The 18,249-nt window shown below is 38.5% G+C and overlaps 1 protein-coding gene across 1 annotated transcript in view; it reads left to right on the top strand.

The window, feature by feature from the left end:
• ramp1 (receptor activity modifying protein 1) overlaps nucleotides 1–18,249 on the top strand; it is a 57,146-nt gene that overhangs the window by 24,696 nt on the left and 14,201 nt on the right. Inside the window, exon 2 of the mRNA XM_029459818.1 lies at nucleotides 13,786–13,921. Coding sequence (XP_029315678.1) covers nucleotides 13,786–13,921 — 136 coding nt within the window. The remainder of the gene's footprint in view (nucleotides 1–13,785; nucleotides 13,922–18,249) is intronic.

Genomic DNA, 18,249 nt, shown 5'->3' with positions numbered 1-18,249 from the left:
AAAAAACAAATGTTTGGGCAGGTTACACGAACACAATATATATATATATATATATTATCATCATAGCTATATATATATATATATATATATATATATATATATATATATATATATATATATATATATATATATATATATAGCTATGATGATAATTAAGCAACTTTATTGATACAAATAAAGCAACATTTCTAAATGCAGCATGTCTTCCTCAGAGTCAACCATTATCTTAATTGCCTCGCTATATCACCCACACTTCAAGCTGCTTTTCCTATTGTCATACTTGTCTTATGGATAATATAATTGTCATCTCCTTTCAGATAGAAAAATACATAAATGTGATGCATAAGAAAGGCTTCTATCATATTCCTCTTTCTCTTCAATCCTTTTTTATTGTCCCTGCTGAGAGCTATTCAGAATGTAAGTCATACTTTTGACAGTATAAATGCTTTTCTGCTTTGAGTGCCTGAAGCTGTGATGTGTTAGATGATGGGGCTTCATGTCAGAGACAGTGAGTTGTCTGTGAAGCATTTATGAAAATTTGATTCTTCTGTGTCACACCACTAGACGTTTGACATGTAGGGAAAGTTGCGTATTGGCTCTCATGCAGAGATTTAAATAAGAAGATTGATACATGTTAAATAAGTAGCTGGAACAAGCAGCTGGTTAGCTTAGCTTAGCACAATGACTGGGAACAGAGGGAAACAGCTAGCCTGGCTCTGTCCAAAGGCAACACAATGCACCAACCATCAGCTCTAAAGCTCAATAAGTGTTACAGTGTGTCTGTATCTATACAGTCAATTGTAAATACCAGTGGTTCTCAATAATAGTCAAAGTTCAGCATCTCTGCTTTAAATTATTACCGTATGCCCTGCAAGTAGCCAGCTACTAGTACAGCCGTGTTAATACAGCCACGTGGTTTACTTCACCATTATCTTAAAATACAGCTTCACTAAACAATTACAGACACCTTCCATGTAGCTGTTGTGGTAAGAGAGATGGCATTATGTTGACGCACTGACTCATTTCGCACACGTAATTTACACCTTGACATCGGAGCAGTGGGCACATTGAGCAGTTACATCACTGGGTAGCACGTTACAAGATGCAGTTTGTTTTCCAGTTCTAGCTGTTTGTTGCCTGGTTTAGACAAGGTAAGCTACATTTAGGATAAGTTAAATAAAAAAGATTTTTCTTTAGCCCTGCCTCTGAACTATTGGTAACAGGCAGCAGCAGCAGATTCAGGAGTTTTAAGTCAGCAGTCCACTTTGTCACCAGTTCTTCCTATTTCTTCTGTACTCCGAATGTAGTTGAGGTGACTTGAGAGATTTGTTATTTTTGACGCTGAGCACTAACTCTAACTTTTCTGAAGAAAGAATTGTGTGATAACTTATAGCTGAACTAATTCTAATTCAAGATGGGTCAAATGTATGAAAATAGTTCACTGTGATGTTCACTGCAGTTCCTCTCAGCTTTATGAAGCTTTGTAGCTTTACTATTTTTATCAACTCTCATTGCTCTCATCAGGGCTGTTTCCAACAGTAACTACTGACAGGTTAATGTGATCATTTATTGTTTTACAGATATTATTTATATCACATTATAAACTTTTTACCAAATTTTACCAATGTTTGTTCTTACATTGTGATGTACGACAGGCACAGACACGCAGGCTAACACTTGCTGCTCAAGGCTTGTCCATCCCACCTGTGACAAAGCAGAACTGCTTTCAGACCGCTGAATTGCTGCCCATGTCCATAATTGTGTCTTCCTGTATTATTGCCTTTTTAACAAGTACATTGTTTTTGTATGAAAAACATGGCTATTTACTGTCAACATGATTAGTTCCTGCTGCTCGCTAATATTGCCATAGTGTTGACTGAAAATGACGTCAGAGAGGTCACATATATCGGCCACTGATGATTGATGAGAGAAGTGGTTTCCAAACCTCCTCATCAGGGTCCCGCTTTAGCAGATACAAATACTTTCTACCTTTAGCTATTAAAAACACTGTCACTTTTTGTTGCCTTGCTGTCTGTATGTCTCCTCTGATCTTGAGCCCAGCCAGGTTGCTCCAGGCTGTATTCATATTCAACAGCTTATTTATGCTTCTGCCTTTCAAGAGCCAATGACACACTGCAGTGAAGCATGCTCTGAGCTTTAATAATAACACTAAGAGCACCTGGGACGGAGAGAGTGGCTTGTTAAGCTTCACGGCCCTCTCAAATCACTGTGTTATGGATAGAGGATTGTGTGTGTGTGTGTTGTATAGGTTTGCAATAAAGTTAGACAACAATTTAAAGATTAAGGGGATAAGTAGCTCATTTTAAGGTTTCTCTTGGGGGAAATCTTTCGACTATCTCTCGCTCTGTCTGTCTACTTAATTATGCAAATACTTTCAGGGATGTTCTTAGTGCTAAGTGAAATTCTCCTCCTGGGTCTCAAGATGTCTGATTAGGACAGCAGAGGTGGAGGAAAGCATGCATGTGTGTGTATGTGAGTGTGAATGACAGCGCTAAGAGGTAAAACTGCTGGCATTCCTCTCCGCTAATTCATCAGAAAAGCACAGCTTACTACATTGAGGAAGACTGAGAATTACTTAATTTCATTCAGCTCATCTGTATCTAACTGTGATAAACCAATAAACACATCAGCAGTTCACAAGGGTTGTTTTTATTTGTTTGGTCTGTTGGCAACACGCTGTACAAATTGAAGTTGAATTGGTAGGTTACATTTCTGACCTCACTTAGTATGGGAACAGACAGCTCTCGGGAGTTGACATTTCCACATCACTGTAGCCAACATTGTGTTTCATTTATGTCAAAGCAGAACAGTACAGCAAATTCTCAGGAAATTGGTTTATTGATCAACCTACCTGTTGAGTGGGCTATGGGACCAAAAACAATTGAATTGCTCGCAATACATCATTCTTGTGCAGTTAATGCAGTCGCACTATTCCATACTGTTTAAAGGTGTCAGCCCAGTGAAAGCAGTTCAGCTGAAGTCAAACGACTTGAATATTACAATATCAAGGCTGGATTACAACGCAAGCAAAGAGGACACCTACCCTGGCACTCCAGAACAGCAAGGGCCAAAAAATAAACAGTTTTCATTTTTTTAAAGAATATTCACCATTAAAATGCAATATAAACTAAGATGAGTCCTTCATTATCTAATGTGGTGGCCCTGATCAAATGAGGACCCTGTGTCAAAAACAGTTCAACATGTTGGATCAAATTAGCACATGTTTTATCCATAACATACGATATTGAGTTCAGTGAGTATATAGTATGCTATATGGAACGTATGGGGGAAATTAAGATGAGAATACCACTCTCATATCTCTTTGGTAAATATGAAGTTCCAGCCTGCGGTCCGTTAGCTTAGCTCAGCTTAGCACAAAGACTAGAAACAGGGAGCCTGGCTTAGTCACAAACACACCTACCAGCTCATCTAAAGCTTATGAGCTTGACATATCTTGTTTGTTTGAGCCCTGCAAAAACAAAGAGTATAAACAACACATTTATTGTGGCGGTTATGCCAGACTGAATTTCCCCATGTGGAATAATTTCTTGGCTGTGAGATGTTGCCAAGAAGCCAGGTAGGACTACATGAATTACTGGAAGGTGTATAGATGATGTGAACAGGTTTATTTGTGGAACATTTCAGCCTTAGGCTACATTTGTTCTTATGAAACACTGGCTTTATAACATATGCAAACAGGAAAGTAGCTACAGCAGTTTTAACCAATTGCCTACACAAAGCTGTCAGCCACTGATCTCATATCCCTTAAAATGACTGATCATGTAGCTGCTGTGACAAGTTCCCATTTTCTTACTTCGTACTTACTATCACTAAGTCTTAGGATAATATACTGTATGTGTCACTTCTAATTTGTAGCAATGGAGTAACCTTTTTTACATGGTACACAAAAATAAATGTACTGGCTGTATTCTCACCACTTTGAACCCACAGAACAAAAACATTGGCTCTATCATTGAGCATATGTTCACATCTTAGTATGTGCAAGTTCATAATGTACTTCTCTATGAATAGCTAGCACTACAGGCAGCAGACTACATGACATTTTAGCAATAAGTGCGTAATCAGTCTGAGGGAACACGCCACAAGTGAGTGACACCCATTTTCCTCAGACATACAAAGGAACATAACATCCTGCTGATTTATTCAGCTCTGCTCGTGAGGAAGGATGGGAACAGTGAGAGAAGAAAAACACAGAAAATATATTAGAAGAGAGAAAAAGTTTGTTTCTAGAGAACAAACAGGAGATGGGTTAGGGGTTAGGGTTAGGATTTTGTGAATCAAACAGGGTCAAGGTTTAATGATATGTTTCTACATGACCACCAAATTCAGCAGCAATAGTGCTGAGGCAAGTAGCTGATTAATAATCCATCACATGACCACTGTGATGATAGTTGGACACTTAAAATGGACTTTATATCTAATTACAATCAGTACAATGAGAAATCCAATTAGAGACTCATTGGTCAGTGAGTTGACATTAAGAACCAAGAGTCTTGGTATTAATAATTCCCCTTGATGTACAATTATGTCACCCATTTGTGTTATATTACAGCAGGAATCTCAAACTACCAGCTTGGAGATGGCCCAAATGTTAAGTTTTTATTGTTTAAACTTATCCACAAGGTTTTGTTTTATTGACTATTGAATAGTCATTTAATTTTCTTTAAATGTCTGCAAAATCAGAGCCCGAACAATGTTATCTTTATTTCACTTTTCAAATTTGGCAAACAGTGCCTAAGTGAGCAACTTGTCAACAGCATACCTGTCAACATTGGAATTTCAAAATAAGGGACATTTTTTGGCGGACGCCAATACCTGAACAGCTCTCAGCCCCACAGCCCCCATGTAATGTAAATGTAAACACATAAGGGACGGGTATATACATTCAGGAAATACATGTTTATTTAAAGTATGTATTACTTGTGCAGACATGTTTATAAGATTTATGAATTTTATTTATTAGTTAATATCTATGTATTTGATGATTAATGAGTTGTGTGGCTTTTGTTTTCTCCGACGAGTACATCCTTGCGATGTCAGAGTCGGGAAACATGTCCGCTACACTGCGACTGAAATCATCGCAGAAGCTGAAGGCTACATTATTGTTGACGCAAAGCATCGACATCTTTCCCTCAGCTTTGGTCACTTGGTCTGCCTCCGACACAGTTCTTGTCACACATGAAGTCATTGACTGTGAATGTGTTTGTGCCTCTTGACGTGCTTGTGCTTGGACTTATTCCGCCGTGTGCGATGCTAACATCTGAATGGCACACTTTACAAAAAGCACGAGTTTGCCCGTTGCCTTGTTACATAAAGTTTTAACTTGTTTGGCAGGTACAACTGTGTCTCCATCTATCTCCCGTTCACTGTGACTCTCATCCATATGTTTACGTCTTCTTCTGTCTTATTGTTCCTGTTTTCTTCTTCTGTGTGTTTACTGGCAGATAATGTTTTTCAGCTCATGTTAAACATAATACTGCCACCTGCTGTACCGGAGGCCACTTTACCACTGTACACTTTTTAAATTAGACCTTTTAATTTTTTTTGAAAGGTTAAAAATACGGGATAGTTACGGGAAAATATTTAAACGGGAGGAAAACGGGATAGAAGGAAAAAATACGAAAAACGGGCGGGTTGACAGGTACGGTCAACAGAGATGCTTTAGCTATAGGAGAAAGCAGCGGTTTTACACAAATACAAAAACAAGTAGCATTATGCTGCTGAAAATGCAGTACACTTGGTACAACGGGTAAGAGAACGGGGAACAAGTGGCTCTACTTTAAAGTTGAAAAGAAAAAGAAACTTTTTTGTCAGCCCAGTGCTTAAGCTACAAACTACACAGAACTTCCAATGCATAAAAGGGGAACATGCCCTGACTTTCTGGTCTATACATTTTAAGATTAAGATGCAAAGTTAAATCATCCGAAGTGCGAAGAAAAACTCACCCAAACTTTCCAGATTGTGAAAATCAAATAGACAAGGTTTGTACAGCAAGAGTTGGAATGTGTGGGCTTTTAAAATATGCATAAAACCTGTGTAACTTTACAGAATCTAAATTGAGCTGACAGATTGGTAGGAAGAGAAACAGATTTCTCTTTTTCTGAACTGACTGAGATTATTCATAACTGTTATTCATAACTGTTTAAAGGTCAAAGAAGTGGGTGTTTTGATGTTAGATCGGACGATAGGGCAACGCTGGTCAAAAATAATTCCGATCAAAAGCCAAAGATGAAGACTTCCTTCTCTATGAATCATCGATGTGAAAATGACGACAGTGAGAGAGTATCGGCGTCGAGGTAGGGTGCCGGTTCATTTGTAAGCATCAGATCTGGCAGTCTTAGCCTTCGACAGAAAACATCTGCCTGCCTCCGTTGTCAGTTTGTCATTTTCAAACTGGAAGGAGTCATAGGCTGCAACGTGTGAACAATTTCAGGAGGCTGGTTCTTTCATGACTCAACTGTCCACCACTACTCTGAGGTAGAATCTTTGTCCTCAATGAATGCTACACACCACACAGGTAGTTTAGTCGATCTGTAGATGTACTGCTTTAGTTTAGTTTCATTTCAACTACGGTACATTAACAACTTAGGTTTTATTTTCATAGTTGTGGCCGTCATTCTTATCTGTTATGACTACAGTCATGTTTTGAGATGTGGACGACATCTCTACGACGAAGCCAGAACAAGAAGCACCAGCAGTTAAACAATAAAACAGGTGGTTACAGTAAAACATAATCAATATAACTGATGTTGAAAATGTTGAAATAAATATTACAAAAAGTTGTGGTACAACAAAATGTGTTAGATGAATGAAAAATAAAAATGCAACTACACAAAATAACCCAAAATGCTAAGTTTTTGGTAGAATGACGTTGATGTCGACATACAGCGTATACTTGGAATGTCGACAAATGAAATAAAATTACAGTCCAAATTGATGCACATATTCACATCCTGTTTTCTTTACTGGTGCAAACACCACAAAAGGCCAGTTACATTAAAGAGCATGCACACGGACATGTTGCTTTAATCATTTAATCACGTGACAACATATTCTGAACGAGCTATGAATCTCTTGCTGACATGGGAGGTCAGCCTCCAACAGAGAGCAGGGGCATCGTGATGAGAACATAATAACACACGTGGGATGGGAGTATTATAACATTGTGTTGTTGGGAATCAGGATGGAACTGGAAATATAAGCCTTGGGTGTGGAGAGGAGTTAGAAGGAGTTATATATCATACATGTATTTTCATCTGATAGTTATTTTACATGCTGCTTGTTTTAAAAAAATACATTTGAACAAAATTATCCCAAGTGGATGAGGTTCAGTTCAGAAGCCTCAGTATCATTTTATAACATAGGCAATTTAAATGGCCCATCTTACTTGAGGTGCTCAAGTTATAGTCATCAGGGGAAATAATTACTCGAGATTGGAATGGGATTTAGAGTAAAAGTGAAAGGGTTGTCAATGACAAAATTCACAGGATGGAGATGGATAATAATTAAAGACTGGGAAAGAGGGGAATAAAATGTCCCTCCTGAGTAATGTTTTAGTCTCAATACACATGCTTCCTGTCGCAGACGACTTGTCCGTTGTCTGCTGCAGAGGCAGCGACTGAAACGTTTCAAAACGCCCCCAATCTGCTTCTGTAAGGCATCATCAAGCAGTACATTGACATTTGCATTTTCCTCACAGGAGCTTGCTTACTGCCAAACCCGCCTGCTGTGTGTATTACTGTGGGGTGCATGCTGCAGAGGAACAGGTTATATATTCATGAGAAAAACAACTTGTGACTTAACTGAACAGTAAGACAGGAAGCTAAGAACAGCTGTGCTTGAAATGTTTTTCTAGAGATCACAAGATAATTATTTAGTTTTTTCTAGAAACCGAGTTTTGTTATCTATAATAAACCACAGAAACAAAAACAAATGTCCTATTACTTATAATGTTTATCAGAGATCAGGAGTGCAATGCATGAATAGCATCTTGACAACTGTAGCGACTGATTGGAGCTGAAAATGTCCGATCAAGGAGTAGCTATTATTGATTGAAAGTTTATCAGTGTGTCCACATAATCCTCTTTTATCAGACCATTTTTTAATAACTTTTGAAGTCCTGTTAGTGGACTACAAGCCAGTAGGCAAAATATCCTACTGCTCGATGTTTATCTGAAAGTGCTGTGACTAAATTTAAGGAAGTGATTCCATCAGCACTTAATTCAATACCAGGAACTCAATATCAATATAATGGAGGACTCCAATGCTAACTTTAGTCCCTCACAAATTAATCATCTTGTTGATAGCGCTGCAGCCTCACTGCGGATAACACTCGACTCTGTCGCTCCTCTAAAGAAGAAGATCATAAAACAGAAAAAGAAAGCTCCATGGCTTAATTTACAAATCCGCAAACTAAAACAAAAGTCGAGAAATCTTGAAAGTAAATGGCGTTCCACTAAATTGGAAGAATCTCGTTTAGTCTGGTTAGATCATCTTAAAACGTATAAGAAGGCTCTCCGTAATGCCAGAGCAGCTTATTACTCTTCCTTAATAGAAGAACATAAGAACAACCCCAGGTTTCTTTTCAGCACTGTAGCCAGGCTGACAGAGAGCCACAGCTCTACAGAGCCTTCTGTTCCTATATCTCTCAGTAGTGACGACTTTATGAGCTTCTTTAACGATAAAATTATAATTATTAGAGACAAAATTAATCTCCTCCTGACCTCAATTGGTAATGACTTGACTTCAACTGTTGGAATTTTAAAAACATCTGTAACTCCTGAAATATATCTAGACTGTTTTACTCCAATCAACCTTAACCAACTAACTTCAACAATCTCATCGTCTAAAGCCATCAACCTGTCTTTTAGACCCGATTCCAACTAAGCTGTTTAAAGAAGTTTTACCCTTAATTAACACCTCGTTATTAAATATGATCAACCTGTCTCTATTATCTGGCTACAGTACCAAAATCCTTTAAAGTAGCTGTAATAAAACCACTTCTTAAAAAACCTAGTCTTGATCCAGAGGTTTTAGCCAACTATAGGCCGATATGTAACCTTCCCTTTCTCGCTAAAATCCTTGAGAAAGCAGTCGCAAAACAGTTGTGTGACTTTTTACATAATAATAGATTATTTGAGGTTTTTCAATCTGGATTTAGAGTTCATCATAGCACAGAGACGGCACTGGTGAAAGTTACCAATGACCTTCTATTGGCATCAGACAAAGGACTTGTCTCTGTTCTTGTCTTGTTAGACCTCAGTGCTGCTTTCGACACTGTTGATCATGACATTCTACTACAGAGACTGGAACATTGTGTTGGCATAAAAGGAACCGCACTAAGCTGGTTCAAGTCCTATTTATCTGAGCTATCTCAATTTGTACTTGTTAACGATAAATCCTCCATGACAGCCAAAGTCAGTCTTGGAGTTCCGCAGGGTTCTGTACTTGGACCGATTCTATTCACCTTATATATGCTTCCTTTGGGCAATATTATAAGGAACCACTCTATAAACTTTCATTGTTATGCGGATGATACCCAATTATATCTATCAATTAAACCAGACTGAAACCAATCAATTGGCTAAACTTCAAGCATGCCTTAAGGACATAAAAACTTGGATATCTAGCAACTTTTTGATGTTAAACACAGACAAAACTGAAGTTATTATACTTGGCCCTAAACGCCTCCGAAACGCATTTTCTAATGACATAGAAGCTCTGGATGGCATTAACTTGGCCTCCAGCACCACTGTAAGGAATCTTGGCGTCATCTTTGATCAAGATCTAGTCGTTTAACTCCCACATAAAACAAATTCTAAGGACTGCCTTCTTTCATCTACGTAACATTGCAAAAATAAGACACATCCTGTCTCAAAATGATGCCTTTTTTTAGATACATTTCAATTCATGCTTATATGTCATTGCTGTATTGTATCTACATGCTGCAACTACAATCAGATCATTGTCCCTGTCCCTATTTGTGAATTGTTGGGAGATTGCAATAAATAAAGTTGTATTCCCAGATGTCTCTGTAATTTACATATTTAGCACAAAACCTTAATTAAAAAACATACATTTCAAGGTCCCAGTAGCTCACCTGATAGGGTGGGTGGCCTATGTACAAAAGGCCTTCAGCAGCCGTGGTTCAAGTCGAACCCGTGGATTCATGTCATTTCCTTCTTCCCCTGTCCTGTCTCTCTACAACTGTTTTATCAATTAAAGATAAAAAAGGCCCAAAATGTAAATAAAAAAAACACCAATTTTGACAATAGTTGCTTGCCTGCCATCTAGTGCTATGTGTTAATTTATTATGTTTAATACTTTATGTTTCTCTCTTAAAGTATTTACGAAACAGATTAAGCTCCATGGAAAGTTCTCCTATCATGAACAACTCTTACATGAAGCCATTTTGCATTTAGTGATAAGAGGCAGTGTTCAATAATGTTTGATTCTAATTCCTCGGAGTCGAAAACGCGGTGCGAGGTGACATCTGCTTCATGTATATTTAGACCGTAATTCCATCTGGCTTGAGTCTCGTCATCTGCTGCATCGCTCTCTCTGTCCTCACGTTTAATACGCATGTAGTACCTGTATCCTCACCTGTGTTCCGTCTTTGCTTATTTTCTTTAATTTCGTACTAATTCCCTGAGTAACAACTTTAGTTTTGTGCATGTTTTTGTTTATTTCAGAGCACCTCAACATGCATAACCTGAGGCACTGTTGCTTGGAAAAGCACCAGATAAGATTACAAGTAATAGCTCGCAGTGTGATGAAACAGCAGCAGATAAACAGCTCTCAAACTAAACTTTCAGACAGGAGTGTGTGTGTGTGTATATGGGCGTACATGTGCCTAAATGTTGAATATGCAAATATGGGCTTTGAGGCGTTCAAGAAGGTGATTGGGTAAATGAATTAAGTGTGGGTATGCAGCTCTATCTGTCTTGCTGTAAGGCTCGTAGTTTAGTTTCTCTCTGAGTTTAGTGTCTTGTGCATCTTGGATGATGATGATGATGATGAGAGAGCAGAACATGCTATAAATAAATAGATAGCCCAATTCCATCTCACACACACACTTGTACACACACACAAAGTACACAGAGCCCCCTGAAGCTAGCTGCCGGATAGGCTTATACACAGAGACCCCACAGAGAGGAGGCAGCGTGCACCAGGTCAAAGGTCATCCAATGTCTATTTACAAGAACAAGTATGCCATCCACTTCAAGTACATGTTCTTGTTATTGTAGATTATTTAACCAGTCAAGTTGACTAAGAGCTTTGAGTTTGTATTTACAGAGGCAGACTTCATGCATGGGTCAAGTCAAGTTTGTGTAGCCCAATATCACATACTCCTCCAAAAAAGTTTAGTGCAAGAGATTCATATCAGAACCCAACCCTATTCTTAAAAGTAACATCGTTTTGGTATTCACCATATCAGGAAGATGTTCACTGACAATGCATTTCATATATTTGACTATAATATCTTGCTATACAATATTTGCTCGTAGGAACTAAATAATTATTAAATCTGTTCATGGTTTTCTGGTAAAAAAAGTTTAAAACAGAAAACGTTTGCAGTGACTTTACACACACAAGATGTTTACTTCATAAACATTTAACCAAACCCAAAATCTTTCCCTAACCCCTAACAAAATGTTTTTATTACCTAAACCAAACCACCTGCATGGCAACAAAACAAAAGCAAAAAGACATTACCTCTATACATAATGAAACAGCAATTTAGTTTCCTAAAAATAATTGGTAAAGCCAATTAAATTCACTTTTGCAGAGACAAGGTCGAGGAAGAAAGAGGTAGTGGGACATCTTGCAGACAGCACATGTACCCACAGGTAATGTCATGTTAAAAGGCAGCCTCCCTGTATTATTTTTAGTTACAGCTCCAAATCGATACAAAGTGAAGGGAAATATTCACTCAATCATGAACTTTCCACCAGATTCATCATGTAGAGAGAGAAAAGGGAGTTTTGTATATAACATTGATTTGACCAGGAGAGGTATGTGTTTAAGCAATGGGACGCGGCAAAAATATGTTGAGCAAAAAAACATTTTGTTACAGACTTTCATCTTGACCTTTTGTCAAGTTACAGGAGGAAAGATTATGTAGAAAGGAGTTTTTCTTTGTAACACAAATGTGTTTTTCCATGTGTCTACTGATGGATAAATGTGCAATTTCCACACAACCAGGAGCCCTACATATTTTCTGTTGCTACACTTACTGAACCACTTTGTTTTTGTTTGAAGACAACCTAATGGAAAGCTTTTGGCCTTTATTTAAACGTGTGACAAGATAACTGGAAAAATAAAGTTAAACTGTTTAGGATGTGGCAACGCTGCTCCACATTTAGTAAGAACATATCGGGCTAAAAAGCCATGGCTTCCTTTGTGTTTATCCTGCAGATTGTTGATCCATAAACATGTGCAATATGTCAATTTATAATGTCAACTGTGTGCATTTTAATGGAAACGTAATTAGGTGTTTCGGCTTGTGTTAAAGTTTTTATTAGGAATACAACTTCTCAGTAATATGTGACACAAATGTATCAATTCAATTCTAAATTGGTTTGAAATTGTTGCTGCTGTCAGGCAATTTCACATAAAATAAAATATGTTTAAATCTTAGGATTAGTGTCACTATCACTTCACACTTGGATACCCTATTAATGCAGAATTGATACTTCATTATGATACAGTCATTATTACGTAATTATTTGTGTCCTACAGGCTTTCTGACATGCATGCAACTAGCATCATTAGCACAGTTTAATATGCCGACTCACGTGGAATGGATTTATTATGTTAATGTTCAGAGCCGGCCGGAGGGCCCTGCAGCCACTAGGGATTTGGGTTATTATTTACGGTTTACTGTATTATTGTGTTTCATTAAATGTTTGTAATGATTGCTCTCCTGTACATTTATACTGGTGCGTGATTTAATATTTAGTTTACCCAAGATGAGATGATTTGTATTATTGTTTTGATTGTCTTGTTTTATTGCATGCATTATTTCAAATTATTCAGCACTGCCTCAAGACAATGCTAGATGTACTACGATTTTTGCACCAATGTGATGAAGCACCTTTATTTTCAGGTATTTAATTCACTATATTAGTCATTCCTATTTGGTTATTTTATTGACATATGGTTTGATATTCCAGAGAAACTACTATATCACAAAATCCATCCATCGTCTACCGCTTATCTGGGGTCGGGTTGCGGGGGCAGCAGCTCCAGTAAGGAACAGTACATATGTTACTGTGTGTGCTGGTTATCAGTGTTTCTTAACCAGCACACACAGTCCTAGAGTTAATAGTCCGAAGAGTCCTTTTCTACATATAAAATTAGAAATGCTCTCTGTGTGTGTGTGTGTGTGTGTGTGTGTGTGTGTGTGTGTGTGTGTGTGTGTGTGTGTGTGTGTGTGTGTTATTTTGGGGGTCTTGGAATGACATACCTAACACTGTGATAGCAGATGGTGTTTCAGTGTCATGTCCGACAGATGGGGAAACATCTTAGTTGGCAGTGACCCAAAAAGAGACGACAACATTTAAGGTCATAGCTACTTTCAATCGGAAGTGCTCTCCTGTGGTTTCACCCCACAATAGGCTTTAACCAGGCCAAAGCAAATACGTACTTGACTACTCACATCTGAGTTCTGAGTTTCAGCCTTTTGTCTTTCTCTTCACTCATCCACATCTCTCTTTCCTTCCCCCTTCTCTCTCTCAACAGTGTCTCAGTGTTTGTTGGTACTGGGGTGTGGACCCCACTACGAATTTGCCATTGAGGAGTTCTGCCTGGCCAAATTCAGACTGGACATGCAAGAGCTGGACCAGATACAATGGTGTAGCTGGGAGGACACAGTGGAGTGAGTAGGATAAACACACACACACACACACAAAATGCAAACAGATTACATTTCACACTAATACAAACAACAACGCCATAATGAGCTTCCCATTTTAAATTTGCATAAGGCATTGAATCAGCAGTTTCATTCTATTTGTTAGTAGTAATGCAGTAAGAGCATTAAATGCCTCAATGCGATTGTAGCGTATTCCATAAAAGTCGATAGGTTAGCACAATGTCATCTCTGCACACCACAATTATTACCTTTTATTTGATGTCTTTGATCCAGTGTAAGTTGACAAAATTGAACTCATTGATGCATTGTTATAGAAAAAAGTCTATGTCTATGGAAGTCTATGCAGTCATCCAACTTTTTGGTCACCTTCCAACAGCTGATTAGATACTGGGTGAGAGGCAACAGAGAAAGATTGGAAGGGTACAGGAGGGATATGCAGAGACAGAACACAAGCTGTACGGCGTTGGCATAAACAGGGATCTTTTGTGCATGTACAAATATTATCTTTGCATTCACTGTAAAAGATGTCTGGCGCCACAGGTTTTCACAAATGCTTTTAGGATTTGAGTGCCAGTTATTGGCATAATTTGGTACAATTAAATAATTACATAAATAATACCTCCCACTTGACAGTCAATTTAAAATTGCTCATCAAACGGTTTTGTATTTAAACATTGAAACCCCAATACTGAATTACCTGGGTATAATACCATGTGTCCTCCCTGAGGGCCCTCTGAAAGCTCCAATAATCCTGACTCTGACCACGTTGTTCTAGTCTCTTGAGCAGTATTGTCTCTGTTCTCATGAGAAATACCAACTGTTGCTTGTGAAGCCCTTTCATACAGCCTTGGGCGAGAGCCAACTATGTCGTAGTAGGCTTGGATAAGCCAAGCTGCGAGGTTAATTCGGGTAAAGGGGCAATGTTTCTGGACCTATGTCAGGCTATTAATAGTCATTCAGTCAATACTTTACACTAAGTAGTCTGAATATAAGTAGTCCATTATTAAAGTGTGCAGTGTGTCAGGTATGCTTTTATCCACTTGTGTCTGGATAAATAATGAATTAAGAGTGCCACAAGTCTGTATTTTTTGCCTCTGTTTTTCAGTGTGTTGACGAAATCTAATCCTAGATCCCTTATCACCCCCCCCCCTTTTTTTTAAAAGGTGCTATATAAATACAATCCTACTTACTCACATCTATGATACAATCCTGATGTCTGTAGATGACAAAGTCCTATCACTAAGGTCACAGGTACTGAACAATTACCTTTTGAATGTTTTTCAAATCCTAATTCTGATTTATAACAACGTGTGTGTTATTACCTGTGCCAAGGAGGTTATGTTTTTAGTTTGGTCTGCTGTTACATTACATTACAGTTCATTTAGCTGACGCTTTTGTCCAAAGCAACTTACAATAAGTGCAAACAATCATGAGCATACAACTCCGAACAGCAAGAATCTTGCAAGTACATTAGCTTCAAATAGGTACAATCCTTTAAGTGCAGAACATTAGCTTCAAATAAGCCAAACAAAACTGCAACATACAGAAACAATAGAATACACATCCAACTATTAGCTACAAATAAGCCAAACCAATATAAGTGCAACATACAAAGAACAGAATATTTCTTTATTTTTTTATTCATTTGCCGAGGTGCAGTCGAAACAGGTGATTTTTCAGTCTGCGACAGAAGGTATGAAGACTGTCTGCTGTCCTGACATCAATGGGGAGGTCGTTTCACCATTTTGGAGCCAGGATAGCAAACAGGCGGGTTTTGTTTGAGGGGAATCTGGATCCCACTCGCAGTGAGGGAATGGCGAGCCGATTGACCGATGCGAAGTGAACGCGCTGGGGTGTATGGTTTGACCATGGCCTGGATGTAGGAAGGGCCTGATCCATTCACAGCACGGTAGGCCAGCACCAGAGTCTTGAAGCAGATTCGGGCCGCCGCTGGTAGCCAGTGAAGGGAGTGGAGAAGCGGTGTAGTGTGGGAGAACTTGGGGAGGTTGAAGACCAGTCGGACTGCTGCATTCTGGATTCTGTTGTTGGTTAGTGAGCAGGATTACAGAAATAAGCATTCAAACAATCAAACCAACAGTTTATCAACATTATCTAACCGATGAAATTGAAAAAGAGCAGCCAGAGATTCACTTGTTATCTCTCAGTTTAGGAAAAATACACACAACTACAGTATGATAATTATAGTTCAGTCGGAGCCACTTGACCATTTATAGCAGTTGGTTTTACAGTTAGATTTGATGGAAAAGACAGGTCTTAAAAAAATGCAACAGCGACGAGGAATCTGCTGGGAGAACTAATCCCCCTGTTAATAAACATACTCAATCATTAAATCTTGAATATGATTGGATGTAACTTGTCAGCTGATAGCCACGATTTTGTGTGGTTCAAACAAAATGGATGAAACATCGGATGACAACTTGCCAATGCTAGTAGATAAATTGGTTTAAAGCATCTCCTCTTATTGCTTGAATTAACTTTTAATTGTAAATGGTCCCTGACTAATAAATTCTTACTTCACCTCTCTACTTTTATCAAAGCACTGAGTTCGGTCTATAGTTGTCAGACAGCTGTCTGTAAAGTGATTTACTAACCTCTTAACGTTCCCTAAAGTTTTCTCTCAAACGTCCTCCCAGAAAACAGAAAAGGCAGGAAAACAACAACAACCAAAAATACAACAACTATTAAATGAAAGATTGAGATGTCTAAAATGGTTCAGCTGAATAGAAAAGGTCAAGTATCAGGACAGTTGCTCCGGCTTCAATGGAATGCTGCATCCTGGCCAAATGCCACTGGGGATTTTTTGATTTTGTTCAAGTGACATTTGGCGACTGTGTATGTGTCTGTGTGTGTGTGTGTTCAACACAGTTGTACATAGTGCCGTCCTTCCTCTCAGTGCACCGTAAAGTTTCTCTCAGACACGTTTTAAAGTATGTAATAATACTCTATAATTAATATTCTGTTTAACATGGTTTTCCCACATATAACAACTCTTTCATTGTGAATTTCTGAAACAAAGAATTTTCAAATGCAACTATCACAGGCTATGCCTAGTGCTGCTGCTTGCGCTAGGTGAACAGGTAAAGAGCAATGCGCAGCAAGATGATCGAAGAGATACAGTGTTTGACTCAGATGAAGATTCTATTGTGCACCAAAATCGGCAACGGTATCAGAACGGTAACTGTAGTTAGCATCTTTTATTTGTTTATGTTGTTTGTTAGCTTGTCAGCTTGTAACTGGAAGTGGCTAGCACAGCGTTAAATATTGTGGAACATACCGTCATATCTAGTGGAATTTTTTATAGATATGTAAGGAGGCTCCAGGGTAAGGTTTACATCCAAAAAACGGCACACTCCACACCAAGTTTGCTGTCAAAACGTTCACTATGCTAATGCAAACTGTTGCTCTCTGTAGCCTACTGACAGGTCCGCTCTACGTGGTAAGTTTCAGGTTTCTTTGCAGGCATTTGTGTGTCAGGCAGCGATTGGCTTTCGAGCTTGAATCTCAGATTTTAGGGAAGCGCAGTAGAGGAATTTGAAAACACATCTCTAGTGACAGACTTGGCACGGATAGAAGTCAGTATAGTCAAGGTCAGACATTTTAGGGGACATAAACATAACAAGTGGAGGGGAATCTAGGTCAGCTTCCTCAACTGTCTCCTCTGTCTTTAGCTACCACTCACCACAGTCACATCAGCCTGAGTTTATACCCTACTCCCACCCTAATGAAGCTCAACTGTCCTTCACCCTGCCTTGTGGCAGACTCTCATATTTCTCCCTCTCTGCATGAAAGCCGAAATCATTAGTATTATGCCATTATGATTACGTCCCTTATATTAATGCCCTCTTACAATATTCATAAACTTATGATTCCTAAAATACACGTTCCTCCTACTGTATATATGTATGCTGTATATGCTGTTACAGAACCTGTCTATTCTGTCTAACTGTTATCTCTGCAGTATACATTATTAACTGCATGTCCGTATTCTTCTCAGAACCCAGAATATAAACCTCCTTCCATTATACTTTAGGTACATGCTTTCACGCACTCAAGTGCCAATCTGACTTTGTTTGTTCTACATTAAAACTGCTCTGCTTTGTGTATTACAGCTTATATATATGCAGTAAACTCTAGGGTCTCACAGATGCTAATGCTAAGATAGTGCATGTTTATCTGTCCCCTTTTAATTTAAAGACATCACTAATACAGTTGTGCTAATACATCCCCTCAAGCAGCATTGTTATTATTCTCATGGTGCAATTTGTTCTCGTGTCAATGTGTTGTAGTGTCCACATGAAATCCCAGCATGA

This window comes from Cottoperca gobio, chromosome 21 (assembly GCF_900634415.1).
Source record: "Cottoperca gobio chromosome 21, fCotGob3.1, whole genome shotgun sequence".
Lineage (NCBI taxonomy): Eukaryota > Metazoa > Chordata > Actinopteri > Perciformes > Bovichtidae > Cottoperca > Cottoperca gobio.
This window is presented reverse-complemented; position numbering and strand designations above follow the sequence as displayed.